This window comes from Alligator sinensis, unplaced genomic scaffold (assembly GCF_000455745.1).
Source record: "Alligator sinensis unplaced genomic scaffold, ASM45574v1 scaffold268_1, whole genome shotgun sequence".
Taxonomy (NCBI): domain Eukaryota; kingdom Metazoa; phylum Chordata; order Crocodylia; family Alligatoridae; genus Alligator; species Alligator sinensis.
In genome coordinates this window covers 2,972,717-2,987,999 of record NW_005841853.1, presented here as the reverse complement: position 1 = coordinate 2,987,999, position 15,283 = coordinate 2,972,717, and the positions used below count along the sequence as shown (strand labels likewise).

Genomic DNA, 15,283 nt, shown 5'->3' with positions numbered 1-15,283 from the left:
CAGTGGCAAACTGAAGTTATTCCTCTATTGCAGCCTTCATCCACCTTCACAGCCACTGAGAAGTATGCCTCCTGCATCTGCCTGCTCCACTCCTGAGGTCTTTCTGTTGTGTTGCTCTTCATCTGATACCTCACCTTTGACCTTACGGCCATGGGTGGCCCTACCAGGAGTAGAAGACTCCCGATGGTGTTGTTCTTAGGGTCATTGGTACATGCAAGCCTCTCCACCCCATCAAGGTATCAGTCCATAGAGAGGAATCTATGACAACTGCCTTGTCAAAGTTGGGACAACCCTGCCAGTGGCAAGAAGAGAAAGGATCTAAATGCAGACAGTGCACAGAGCTGACATCACTTAAATGCAGTCACCACTGAGGGGAGTGTGATAATAATACTACAGAATAATGGTTCAGAGAGGATAATTTGCCCACATTGCCAGGCCACCAGGGCTATTCCTACCTGCTACCCTTATGAGAAGTGCCCCACCATCTTTAATGCCATCTATTAGTCCAGATTTAGGACTCATCCAAATGATACTGCCATCCATTGGACCTCAGATTTAGGACTCATCCAAACGGAACTGCCTAATGCAATATTTGACCACGGATTAAGGACAGAATCTGGGTCTACTGAGAGTGGGCATTGATTAATGACTGAGAATGGACTACTAAGCTGTTACCACCACCAGCCAGAGTTATGGTTGGAAATCTCATAGTAACCACAACCCACCCGACCTCTGCCACGAGAAGTGATGCAATCACAACCAGAAGAACAAGGGTAGGCCATATTATCTCGATTCACCTATGTCTTTCCCATTGCCTCTCTGCCGACTGTTTCGAAGAGGAGGCACCTCCAGAGAAATGATGCCCGAGCTCTCAAGGATGTTCACCTCCACTCGTAACCTCCCCACAAGCTGTTGGGGCCGGATGCTGACTGTGTACTCATACTTCCCCAGACGTCTTTGCAAGAGCTCTTCATAATGCAGCAGGAAGACAGCCTGGGTCTTGCGGGGAATGGTGCCAGATGCCCTGAATATCTCGAATCCATTCTCCCTGCAAGGAAAGTTCAAAGGAGCTTCATTGAAGTCAGGTCCTTTATGTCAGCAGCTAGCACCCTCTCATAAATGACCATGTAAAACACCATGTGTAAGCAGGGAGCTTCCAAAAGAAGAGGAGCTTTAAAGGACTGAGATTATTAAGATGGAACAGGAGATATGACAAATTCATTAGAAAGGAACATGAATTATAGAGGAAACAAAGAGGAAGGATGGTACGGTAAGTTAGGTACTTCCTTGGGACTCCTGAAACCCAGGCTGAGTTCACTGCTCTTCCATATCTCTTATGCAACCTTGGTTAAATCACTTAGGCCCAGGTCTACAACAGTATTTAGGCTCCTACACAGCTGTGTGGATCTGGCTCTTATTTCCTCTGTGCCTCAGTTCCCCATCCATAAAACAGGGATGATGACACTACCCTATCTCCTAAGGGGTGATGTGTGAGCTACTTATGTACATACATATAAGTATATATAAAGGGTGAAGTGAGGCGCTTATATACTCTGGCAGTAGGGGCCATAAATTGTCCAGACAGAGGCTGATATATATCTACCCTATCATTTAAAAGGAGAAAATAAAAGGCCTCACAACAGGATGAAAGTAAATTATTGGGAATGCTACATAGCGTTAACATGAGAACGGAGCACTGTTAATGTATAATACTTGGCAAGTATTAGAAAAAATGGGATCAGGGACTCACTATCTGAAGTTACCTGAACTCAGATAAATAAATATTATAAGGGTCATCATCAACCCTTAAACATCAAGGCTTAAGCCAATTAGCAGCCAGGGTCAGGAGGAAAATTTTCACTGCATGCTATATGGGAATTGCAGGCGTGTTATTGGCTTGGATAGTCTTCCTCGGGGACATCATCTTCTGGTTATACGAGATGCTAAAGTGGATGGACTATAGAAATTCCTGCACTGCTGGCTCATATTATGCATCTCTTATAGAGACATCAAGGGCACATTTGATCACCCAGGAAGCTAGAAAGCAGCATATTAGTGATGTAGCTGAGAAAGCATAATCATGAGTATACATATGAGTGCACATATAAATGAGTGCACATATAGGAGACTGAAGATGCTTTTCCCCCCTGCATGTCATGGACTGTTCTGTCTATGAACAACGGATCACACACCAGGCCTATTGAGTTTTTTTCTGGCTGTGTCAGTGACTAATTTTACGGCCATGGTCAAGTTACTTAATCTTTGTGCACCTGAGTTTCCCAGTCTCTCTCTTGGGAAGTGATAATATGTATCGCCCTCACCAAGATATTGGCTTAATCATCCAGAGCCCCTTGCAAGAAAGCTAGTATTTAAGAACTAAAACTAAAGCCTCAAAAAGGTAAAGAGGAAGACATCTAGTTTAGTTGCCCCAAACTAAATGGACGGAGACTTACCCCTTGTCCGTGGGACTAGAATGCTTATTGTCCTTCTCTTTGCCTTCATCTTTGTGTTTTTTTTCTTTCCCTGTGACTTCTCCATGATACGTCCTGTCCCCAGCAATCCTGAAGAGATCAGAGATATCAGCCTTGCAGATCCACAGTCACGGAGACAAATTCAGGCACGCGGCTGGCTCATCCTGCCAATGCTTGGCCATGGAAGAAGGCCAAACGGAACAGCCCCAATAAAGGCGAACAAGCGACAGAAACATCGACTCAGACGCTGAACCACAACTTTCCTATCTGGCTCCAAGGTTAGAATTACTCCAGGATTATTCATAACACTTCTCAGCTACCAGACCCCAGCTGCACTAGGTAAGTAGCTCATTCCAAAGGGAATAAAGAAAGGTGACAATATGCAAAGTAAAGAGCAAAGCTATGTACAAGGGCAACTATCCAGGGGGTTTTATCAGTCCAACATTGCACCACATAAACCCTGGTTACTGAATGCAGACTTCTGTCTGACCAAATACTTCTTTCTGGGAACGAGACACTGGACAGTGAGCACCAACTGGGGGATATTATGGGATATTCTAAAATACAGTAGAGAGAGAGAAAACAGCCAGCAGAATGACCTTTTTATGTGGGAGTTTCAACCCAGTATCTCCTCCCAAAAGATGAATTCCTAACCATTGGACATGCTCCAGGCATAAACATCCTCCCTCCAACGTCCCTGCTACTAAATTCATGATCAATGCCTGGCTCTCCTCTTCAAGGAAGCTGAAGGAGAGGGAAGTCCTGGCTTTTCATCCCAAGCTTCATCAGAATCAGGCATCACTCAACAGATATAACCCAGATTTTATCTGAAGTCATTTTTGAGTCTCCATCAAGGCCTAGCTGTTTGGGTTAACTACTTTTTAACATTTGTGGGGGAGGATTTCATCACCATTTGGGGGTATTTTTGCCCAGGTTTGTTTGCAAGGCGCTGTTCTCAAGGCACTGAGCCAAGTCTTGCCATGTCCTAATGCCGAGATATTAAGTTTACCAGACCCTTTATAAATTCCCACGTCATAACTTGTTTTCCTTCTAACTTAACAAGACCCTTCTATGGGCAATGTCCAATGCCTACTCTAATCAATGTGAAATTCTCCATTTACTTCAATGAATTTTGGCTCAGGCTCTTCTTGGTCACAGAATCCAAGTTCTTAGGATTAGTTGCCTCCACAGAGTTCCCCGTTTGCTCTGCCAACTCCTCCCTCCATATATTTAGTGGTCATAGCTCCAAGGATGTGGTCCTACTAGCTCTATTGCTCAACCAAGAGAGGTTTCTGCTGAAGGATATGAGGAGACCCCAGTTTTATACCACCAGGAAGAAGAGCAGTCTGGACAATTTTCAACCAAACTGCTTTGTTGATGTCTTGAAAATATTTTCAAAGAGGGTCAATGGAGCCCAGGCATGGTTTGGATTGACACCTGTCTACCTGTGGCGTAGTGCCAAACTCCAGGGCTTCAACTGGTTCCAGCCCCATTCCCTTTTCTGGGTATTTTGCAATTGGGAGGCGTTGGTCCAAATCAAAAATATATCAAAAAGCACTCAGTTTGAAATATCATAATCACCATGCAATAGAATTACCTTTCCTGACTGACAGCTCTACTCAGAGCAACCTTGCCACCATATTTCTAGGCATTGGCACCAGAAAACCCAAAGCACGTAGAGTTTTCAAGCAGCCTAAAACACTTCAAAGTTATCTCTCCGGTGTATCCGTAGGGTGGCCTACCACATAGCACATCAGATGAGATGGTGCACAATTAAAACCCTTCAGGAGTTTTCCAAGAAAACATTTTGCATTGGAAAATGCCCCAATTTTTTAAATCAAAGCTTAGTGCATGACAACTGGAAGCAGCAATTTTGGGCAGTCCTCGGGTCAACGAATGCCTGTGAATTCCCAGGACTGCATCCAATGGCCCAAGAGGCCCCTTCCAATCCTACTGTCCTAGGCAATGCCCTGTTCGGGAATAATCAGTAGCCTCATGGTCAGGATACTTGTATGGGCTGCACGAGACTGAAGTTCAAGTCTCTACTCTGCCTCATTTAGAGAAAAACATATCATCTATATGAGCAACCTAACTACTGGGCTGTGTGGAGTGATTGTTGTCTATCTTTTTCACAAAAAAATTTAAAAGTCTTTGAAAGGTCTCATCTTTTTGCAGGATGAGACAATATCTTTGAAGTCGCAAACGTGCTTGTTGACCAGGAAAGCCTTTTCCCCTCCAGCTTTCAGCATAACCTACATGGTAAAATTGGAGACAAAGGAAGCAGCGGGGATCTGCATCTCAAACACGCCTTCCTTGGCCTCCGATCCGCTGTTCACCATGGTACAGGAAACAGTGGTGAAGGCGTAGCGAGAAATGATTGTGGATTTCACCGTGAATTCGGCCATCCGGGGCCTGGTCTCCTGTAGAAATTGGACGGTTTGTCTGTTAGAAACATTAACACGAAGAAGCCAAACAATCCCTCCCTTGAGCAGTTCTCTGCTGACCCCAAGGTTTGAATACAATGTGCAAACAAAGAAACCTCATAAAAGCCCACAGGCTGAAGAGCACGAGAACTATTTTGTGCCCTCTGTGAACAGGAGTGTCACAAAATGATGCTCCTTGAACATCATCCAGGGAGGATGGTATTTTCCATCAATGGGGAAAGTTTATACATGGACATAGTCCACAAATACTGAATATGCTGAAACGCATGGTACAGAAAAGGTTTGTAAAGTCTGGACACACAGTAGTTTAGGTTCTCAATCTGGGATTATGAGTGGTGTTGCGAAGGATGTGATTACCCTCTCTCTTTATGGCCAAATGGGAGGGGAGCCCAAGAAAAAAAGTCTTGCTTTTACAATGTACAACCTTTATGCAAAAGTGAACATAGGGGCTCCGCAGGATACAGCTTATAGTCATTACAATTAAAGGATCAACTCCTCAGCAGGTGTAGGTCTGGATTGCTACGCTTACTTCAATACAATCAGGATGATTTATACCTACTGAGGTTCTGTTCATAGGTCTCCAAAGCTGGATTGACCAGGCTTAGTGGAAAACACGTGCATACAGCTGAGGCTCAGTGAGCAACATGTCCTTTTTAGAGTGCTCTGGCCATCTTCCAGCAGGGACCAAAGCCAATGATCCATGCTGAAGCCATGGAGACTTGAAGGCCAATTTACATCTCTGAAGAATATGCTTTTGTACACAAGTCCTAGAATGAACCTGGAATTCAAAATATAATTCAAGGGGGGTGCAAACCCATGCGATTTGAAACTAAAGAAGCTGACAACTGCGTAACTAAATCTTTTAATGGCTAATATGTCCTTGGAAGAAGTCTGGTATAGGATAGACTATATGAAATTAGCTACTCTAACACAGCCACAAGCAAAATTTCTCTGGCACATTGCCTTAATGGGTTAAAGACAGATCTTTAAAAAGAGGAAAGCTGCTAAAGACTTAAATTGGTTGCTAGTAAGCCAAAATAAACACAACACTCTCAGTAGCTTAGCATATGTAGGTCATGTTTCTATCTGTCTTATAATGAACTGTATCTTCTCTGGTAACAGTCCCACTGAAATCAAGAAAATGGTCCTCAGATAGCACATCTACATGTGCAATTACTTCAAAGCAATAAACTCCGGTGTAAGTCTATTGCTCCCAGCTGCGGTTTGAACATGTGCCCAGGACTGCAGCATGCTGAGCTGGGTCGGAGCAGCCCCAGCTGGCAGGGAGCCCTGGGAGTCAGCCTGCCAGTCCAGGGCTCCTCCGACCTGGCTCAGCATGCTGCAGAGGGGCTGGCTTGGGGCACAAGGGTGCTTCAGTCTGGGACTAGCTGGCAGGCAGCCCCCACAATGAAGCATCCCCGTGCCCGAGCCAGCTGGGGCAGCATCTACACATGTGCTACTTGCAGAGTAAAAAACTCTGCAGCAAGATAGTACTTGTATTTACAAGTACTACCCTTCTATGGAGTTTATTAGTTTACTCCATCCTAATAGCTCTGCACGTGTAGACACCAGGCCGCATGTAGATGAAATGAGAGGTATGCGCGCACAACACTTTAAAAGAGGGCTAAATGCTTTTGCACTGCTTTTAATGGTGTCATTGTTTGCACACCTCGGTGGTGTATTGCACATTAATTCCAGCCGCCATAGGAAATTTGGTGGCGTAATGCGCCTTAAATGACTTGGGGCGCAGCAAACTAAAACTGCTTCGAGGAGTTTTAGCTTGCTGCCCCTACGGCTGTGGAGTGAAGCACCAGGCTCCGTGCAGCTGCACGGCCCTGCAGGCAGCCTGGCAGCAGCCTGGGAGAGCAGGCTCTGCCCAAGAAAAGCAGCGAGCCTGATCTTTCCTTTTTTCTCCCCTGGTGCCTGCCTGCCTGCCCGAGCTGCATGGTGCTTCCCTCTGCAGCTGCGGTGCCACCCAGGCCTGCCCGAGCTCGGTGCCTGTGGGCAAGTGCCACCTCTGGGGGGAGATGCAGCTGTCATGGAGGGAAGCACCAGTCCCCTCCTTCCCCAGCCCAGAGACTGCTCTGCCCACTGGCAGCTCGCCCTCCCCTCCCTGCCAGAGAGGCAGGTAAATCAGTGGCATGTGTGCATGACACGGGGGTTTAATCAGCCCTAAGTTGAAGTGGTGTTTTTTAAAACCCACCACTTCAATTTACGGCCCCCGTTTTGTCTACGCACACCCTGAGACATTAACTGCGGCGCTAGTCTACTCCACAGTAAATGTCTCATGAAGATGTGCCAAGAGTAAGTGACAGTCCCAGATAAGGCAGAGGATGGAATCAGCTCCTATGTTTTGATCTGATTGAACACCACAAACCCAGCTGACATGGCTGTTAAAATCTAGATCTGGCTAATTACAGACTTACGGCATGCCACTGGAAATTGTATTTAATACCAGCCCAGGGCAGATTCCAGTTCCCTCGGGGAATTTCTAAGTGTTGTTAAGTAGTTACAGCTAACTGAACTCCCCCAAAATAAACAGTCTCTCATTACCTCTAACTAGAAGGTGGAGAAAGTTCTGATCTGGAGTTTTGGTTTGGGCTCATTTCAAAATGTAGCTAATTATCTGAGCTACTCCTGCAAGAGACTTGCTTGTGATTTGCTATAAAACCCTCTGAAAGTAAAGGATAAATGGCTGAAGCATTAAATTAGTTTTACACACACTGGGCAAGTCTACACATGCACTTTAGTGCTCAGCAGACTACTTTACTGTGGATTCAAGCATCACGTGAAAAATGGTGGCATTATGCTAATGCACACAGTAGTCTACTGCGCATTAAGCGTCACTAAGAAAGCATGCAAATGCTCTACTGTGCAGTAGCACAGTCTAATGCACATATATTTAGTACCTCATATGGGAGGTACCAAATTTAATGCACATTAGGAAAGGCGCACTAATGCACATGTAGACATGCCCAGTGTGGCAGCTTCTTTAGTTTCAAACCTCTTGGATTTGCACCCATTCCTGACTTTCACTTTCAGTTTTAGGTTCAACCCAATGACTCATCAGCAAAACTCCGTCAAAGCCAGTGAGTTTCATCTGAAAGAACAAATTCCTCCAAATATTATAAATGTCAGGGGGTTGCTTACAGCTCTTGACTGAAATGCAGCAAGGTCAATCACATATAGATTCATGGGTTTTGCAACAGCTACATGTCTCAGGTCAGCTGAAAAAGCCATTCATCTCCTCCGGTTTCATTCGTCAAATGGCAGAGATCCCTGCCAGATGATGCCCTTATCCAGGGGAGGATTCGTGACTCATCGACCCAATCATGAAAGGTGCCAGGCTTTCTGCATTAAACATGGAAACAGTTGGTGGACAGACGGTTTCAAAACAGGTTGTTACATTGTGAGTTGGCTTTTAGCCTATGTTCCAGTCTGCAAATCTTGTGCGTTCCCTGGCGTTTTTGCAAAAATGTCTCATTGCATGAAGCCTTGACCTACAGCTGTGTAGGCTGCCTATTTTGTTTTCTCCACTCATTGTTAGTAAAACCCCTTAGGAAGATGAGAAGAGACAGCAAGAAAAAACATTTCTTTAATAATTGACAAAAGTTCACTCAGAAGCAGCAGTTTAGCACAATGCTATTAGGCAGGTCAGAGCGATGTGTTTTCAAGGTGTCCTGTTATTGCGCTGTCCCGAGATATTACATTTTCTTGCCAAACAGATTATTTCGTGCCTGCTTATATCACCTACCGCAAAAGTATGAAGAGAGCAGAAGATAAAGTCAGTCTACTCCTGTTTCTTCCCTCTCATCAGTTGGTTTGATCAAAAGAATTTGACCTGGTGTCAGATTCTTATTAAAAGTAATAAGTGGAACAGCCTCATCTGGGAACTGGTCATAGGAGGGAGAGAGCCATTGACTTTCAGGTGGCTGATTCATCTCTGGTCATAACAGACTGAAAGTGGTTACCATTTGCCAACTGTTGAGCGAGCAACAGTATGTGAAATGAGTTCCTCCAGCTCTCAGGGACAAGCATGCACAACCAAAAAAGGTGCAGCTCGTGGCAAGGGTTGATAACCTAATAAAGTATCTCTGCAAAGAAGCCAAAGCCCAAAAACACACAGGCTAAGCAACGGTTCATCCTTAGAGGTGCACAGTTGTTCATTCACATGAATGTAATGAAAGTTTCACTTTTTGGGGGGGTGTATTTCTTTAAAGGCTCAGATCCTGAAAGCGAGAGATTTCAGGAAAATGCCGGCATGCCTTTTTTTTTCAAAAAATGTAGATATCTAGTAGAGGGAAGCTCCAAACCACGACTTTAGAGGCTCAGCAATCAGAAGGCAAATAAAAAGGAGCCCTCCATTTATTTTCTTTTTAATTCTATTGTGTTTAAGTCAGCTTTGTGGTTTCTGCATGCTGGAGGTTGATCACGCTGGAGATGGCTGCTGCACATCAGGGCCGGAGAAGATTGGCAGCGCGGGGGGGAACTTCAGTACTACTGTTCAAGTGGTGCCTGCTGTGTGGATAAATAGACAGCTCTCCGCTCGGCATCGTCCACCACCACCAAGTTTATTCAGGGCCACACACATGTGCCCAAAGCCACACACTCAAAGTGTTCGCTCCCATGTAGAAAAATAAATATAGTGTAGGATACATACCAGCCTCTGCAATAATCTGCCTTGTCTTGGGACTCTGCGTGCCACCTGCAAAGGGTTAAGGGAACATTGTAACTCAGCCCATGCCGTTTTAAGTTCCTGAAAGGAAGATTTGTCGTTTGTTTAACTACGCTGCGGAGCCCATCCAGGCTTCGGTTAGTGATGGATGTTGTACAGTCGGGGTTAAGTGATCCCTTTGTTAAATTTAAACTTAAAAATACACACATATTAACAGAGCTGCAGATCAAAGCTGTGGAATGGAATTTGGCTTTTGCCGGCTCAGTGCTGTGTGGCCTGCGCGTCTGAGTGCAGGGTCTCAAATGCTGGGGGTGCTCGGTCTGGACAAGCCAAGGCAGGGACCTGAGTGCTCTCAACTGTCCTCTTGAATGAGGGCTTTACCCTATGGCACCATTCACCTCGGGATCTCAAACTGTTTCACAGCCAAGAACTACAGAAGTAGTATTATACCCATTTCATTGCAGGAAAAACTGAGTCTCGAAGCAGTTAGCTGGGGTCAGCTGCCATGGTGGCATCAGTTTGAAGTCTGATCGATGACTCCTGAAGATCTGCCCCTCAAGACTCTGCCTACAGGCGAAAGCTTATTAACAAAATATTCTGAGAAGCTCTAGCTTTCCATTTAACTCACGGGGGACCAAGGAATGAAACTGTTTAACAATCAGCTAGGAGGTTGATGGATTAAACAGAGCACCCATTACAGTTACAACACAATCACATCCGTTGTATCAGCTGCCACCAGTAGTAATAGCCCCTGTGAGTTAGGTGTTGCATCCGAAATCTGCAGCCAAGAACAAGCCATAAAATGTACATCTCTTTTAGCGAGTCAAGGATGATCTTAATTAAACTGCTTTCCCTTGACGACTTCAGATCACCCCCCAAAAATCCATGCATACCAGGAAATGATTAATGCAAAGAAATCACCTTATTCATTAAAATATTGGTGAAATTCCAGATACCAGAGGAATGCAATGGCATTTTTACTGAAGTTGTTCTTGCTAGTTTACATAGAAATAACAGATTTTCTCGCCAAAGAGATGATTTTATGTCTGTTTACATCAAGGCTTGCAAAGAAATTAAACCGTTTCCAGTTCTAGCATGCGCAGCATTTGCTCTGCTATTGCTTTGATCAACATCTTGTAAAATGGTCTTACAAGAAAAATGGGTCACTGAGATTGAGGATTTAAAAAAAACAAACCAAACCAGAGACAAGTTCTGGGATGACATAAATCCTCGTGCTTCAGAACCAACCTATGTAAAAGTGTTAGAAAATGTTGGTAAGTGATCCCATCATTTCCTGCTGTAGGATTTCTAGCCCCCCTTATCGAGGCGTGTAGCTTCGGTCACAGTCAGAGGTAAGATTTTGGACCTGATGGGCCACTCGTTTCATCCAACAAAGCAATTCCTACGTTCTTATTGGAAATCAGACAAAAAAGTCTTCCCTTTCTGGTTCAAATGCAACCCATCCTGGTAGCAATACAAAGATGCTGTCATCTAATAGCTTTGGAGTGGCACACACAGAAAGCTTGTGGTGTTCTCCTCCAGCTCCCAGTGAACAGCTTCTTTCTCAGAAAAAAATTATTGCTGGTACAACCGACAATAACCAATAGCTTTGTTTTCAGTCTTAGCAGAGGAGCCCAGAATTGAAGGGGCTATGGAGATTGAACTACCAACCAAGAGGTTGCCTCTTCAGGTCACAGTTGGGGAAGTTTGTACTGCTGCCAGGCATCCTGTACCTCTCCCATAGATAAATAAAGCCTTCAGTCACAGCCCAAACTCCCATGATTTCATAGATGTGCGAGATACCATTCCTGGGGGCAACTCACTCCACTGCAGAACACCCACACAAAGCAAACACATCCTGCTTCGCCCCTCGGAGAGACCGAAATGGTGCATACTTTCTAGCACAAGAATGGATTCTTCCCTAATTGCCCTCTGTGATACTAAATAACATTGCCAAAAATAGCACAGAGAAAAAAAAACCATCTTGGACAGTGGTTGAACAATGAGCATGTGCTCTGGGGGCAGGAGCAGACCTGACTATTTGCTCTGCCACTGTAGCTATAAGGAGAAGCAAATGACTTACAAGGAACAAAGCCCTGAACTCTGTCTTGGATGTCCCATAGATCTGTCCATAGAGAGAGCTCAACCGGCAGAAGTTACGCACCCCACCTCCCGTTCTAGTTATTGTAGCCAACCTCTTTTGACACCGTGGACAGGACTCCCTCTGAAGCGGAAAGCAACAGGGCTGTGTCCACACAGCACTGTGCCCGAGCTAATTAGTTCTGCCTTTTAGCATTTCTGACGAGAAGCAGAGCTGAGGACAGCTGGCCTGGGTATAGTACCACCTACTCGCGGCAGAGCTGCTTCTGGTTCAGAAAAAAGTCTGCGGCGATCGCCTGACCCAGAAGCAAGTCTAGTCCGTTCCCACAGCGGTAGGAAGCACCATGCTATGTTCTCGCAGCAGATGCAGCAGGACTGTGCCTGGCACCAATCCAGGATCAACTTTCCTATTGCGGATGAAAGGTTTATTTCGGGCAGTCCTCCAAAACCTGTGATTTGTCCCAGAAAGGCTGGTTGCTGGTTGCTTACTTCTAGAGTCCCTTACTCCTTTCCTATAGCATCCTGGGTCTTATGTCACGGTCACCTCCTGTAGCTCCATCACTTGTTTTCATGCATCGAGGAACAAAACAGCGATGTGGAAACCTGCTAACTATTCTTTCTTACGACAGTGACCGGCCCAGGGACATCGAACGATCAGATTTGTTCTGCTAGATGAAAGCAGCGGGTCCCTGTATTCTGCTTTCAAGCAGGAGTGGGGAGGGTGCTGCTTCACAGGTTCACAGAGAAAACCATGCTGGAAACTGGGGTTGGGGTATCGCACTGACCCCCCATTGTAACTGGCTTATTCCCTAAAGCGTGAGACATGATTACCTTCCTTGTACTTAGATAGACTTTCAGTGCCTTTTTTTCGCCAGGACTGAAAACACTAGAACTTGGAGATGATTAACATTAGTCATGAGGACTCTGTCCCTTTCCCCCTTTTTTGAGAGAAATAGATGTTTTAAAGATTAATCTTGCAATCAGCACCCATGGACAAAATCCATTTTAAAGACACGGGCCATGACCCTGCAGAGAGCTATGCATGTGCTTCATCTTATACAGAGGAGGAGCCTCAGGGCTACTTAGCTCTGCTATGCAGAGGCTTAAAAGTTTGTCAAATTAGAGCTTTGTGGATTTATTTATTGATAGGGGAGGACAGAGGAAGCATGATGTTTCCTTGGGTCCACCATCAGATAAGCCTTGAGGTCCCTTCCAGCCCTACGATCCTATTCTCTGCTCCTGTTGCAGGTCTGATACAATGACTCTGCATCAGGGAATTTCTTCCCCCTCCTCAATGATATCAAATATTTGTATCATCATTTACTGGCTGTAGCATGATCGGGGCTGTGCCATGCTAAGACCTGTTGGTGGCTTCTCAGTGTTTCACAAACCAATTGCACTTTCAGAGGCAAAGCTTTCCTTGCTTTCTAGCCCCTTCTTCTACAGGAACTCAGTCTTTAACATACTGACACTCACTTAGGAGGGAGGAAAGTGCTATTTATGGGGAACTTAAGGCCACAGAAATTAAGTGACTAACCAAGGTCACACAGGAAGTCTGTGGGTAAGCAAGGAATTGAATAAATCTCCTAAGTCCCAACACAGGACTCTGACCACTGGGTTATCCTTCCTCTTATTTGCAACCATGCTCTTGCCAGTCCTAGACAAAAAGGTGCCTCAAAAAAGAATGTAAGTATAAGCCATGCCATGAAACAGTACAGCCACCACATTGTGCAAGTGTTCAGCATTTTGGGGCTCTAAGAACTACAAAGCACTTTGTAAACTGCAAAGCAAGCAGTGCCCTATGATGGTTGCATCTAGCACCAGCGTGAGAAGCAACTGCTTAACATCAGGCATATGCACCAGAGTTTAGGACAGGGAGAAAAATACTGTATCCAAATTTTAAACAGTCAGAATTACTCAAAAAAAAACTGGAATACAGCCAGGAGACAGCAGTTAACTCCCTCACTCTTGCAAAACCATGCCATGGGTTTTGTAGTTAACACAGCGGGCTGGGACCCTTGGTGGAGCTGGCATTCAAGGGCAGAGGATGCCACATCTAGCATGGTGCCCTCTACCATCATGACAGGGCATTGGGACTTCACTGGCTCAGACTGCCAGCTACTGGATACGTGTCACTTCCCGCAGCAAATTGCCCCTTGAACTCACCCATCGAGGGACTGAACTGGTCTGGTGCCACAGAGCATGGGAGATTGGATAGTGCCGGCTGATGTAGCTATTGGACCAATAAAAGTATCTAACATGGTCCTGTCTCTTGAGGGATATCTAGAGCTTTAGAAAACACCCATTTGAAAAACCTGCAAAAGGTGACTTGCCCAAGGATTTAAGTGCAGTTGGTGGAAAAGGTACTCACGCACAATATTAGGGGAAATAATATCTCATTGAGTGATATTAAAGGGAAAGAAAATCAGCAGAAATATTCTGTGCTTCTTATTGCTCTATGCAACACTATATACACGGGGCAGTATATGACCAACAGCTGAACTTTAATTAACACAGCTGGGTTACATTATTGGTCACCTGTGAAGCTATATAAAGCTTGTGAGGCTTTCCAGATAGACCAGGAAAACCAGGGCTCTCTGCCTTACAATCACTGCAATCTGAGTCTAGATCAATAATAAGACAGAAACCACAAGCTAGAAAGGAGGGAAGGCAAATCAGGGGAACTCCCAAGGGAAGAGTTTTGACACCGAGATCATATGTGTTTATTTGCTGCAACGAATGGGAAACACAAAATCCCTATTACTGCCTTCGTTCACCTGCAAAGAGGTGTCACCTTCACCACTCATGAAGAAGGTGCTGGGAGTTGCTGTCACCTGTTAGCACTTGGGTTCACCAATGCAAAAAGCTCCCAGGAGAGTTACTTTAAACTAGCCCCTTCCTCCCACGGTGAATCCGACTAACACAGATACAAGCCAGAAGAAAGAAAAAATATCATTACTGTTTAAAACTTACACGGTCAATGTAGTTATAATCCAGCATCAGCTTCTCTTCCAGATACCTAGCTAGGATCTCAGAGTCGGGCTGCCCAAAGGAGACTGGGCAGCTGCAGCAAAGCCACAGCAAGAAAAACATGGTTTGAGGGGCAGCAAGGGGGTCCTTCCCCCTGCAAGTGGAAGAAAAGCCCCTCTTGGTGCCGTGGCTGTTGCCTGCAGCTGGCTGGGATGGAGAGAGACTGCAGAAGAAGCTGACAGGAGCTCTCAGCCTGCACCCTCCCTCCCTCGCCTCCTCCCCATCTCTGGACCAGCCCCTTTTCAGTCTCTGGGCCAGGACTGGGCTTTCCTCGCTAGCATTTCACCACAGAGCAAAAGCAGCTCCTGGAGGCCAGGTTTGACTCCCCAGAACGAACACATGCTGCTGAGTTTTTCTGCACCTCAGCCCAGGCCCTGCCCTAGCAGCTCTGCGCTCTCCTCTCGTGCTGCTGCAAGCTGTGTCTTGAGCCATTCAGAGTTCCTCCGCCTCCCGCAGCCACTCGGTTCACAGGTTTCTTCCACCACCTCCAGAAGCTATCTTGGGTGGCAGGACATCTGCCACAGGTGGGCAGCACACAGCCCCCCATTCAAGGTGTGCACTAG

The 15,283-nt window shown here is 45.6% G+C and overlaps 1 protein-coding gene across 1 annotated transcript in view; it reads right to left on the bottom strand.

The window, feature by feature from the left end:
- Positions 1–15,073, bottom strand: part of ITIH5 (inter-alpha-trypsin inhibitor heavy chain family member 5) — a 52,834-nt gene extending 37,761 nt beyond the window's left edge. The window contains 5 exon segments of the mRNA XM_025213184.1: positions 798–1,048; positions 2,454–2,561; positions 4,728–4,891; positions 9,576–9,620; positions 14,664–15,073. Coding sequence (XP_025068969.1) covers positions 798–1,048; positions 2,454–2,561; positions 4,728–4,891; positions 9,576–9,620; positions 14,664–14,783 — 688 coding nt within the window. The 5' untranslated portion in view covers positions 14,784–15,073.
- Positions 15,074–15,283: the final 210 nt, after the last annotated feature.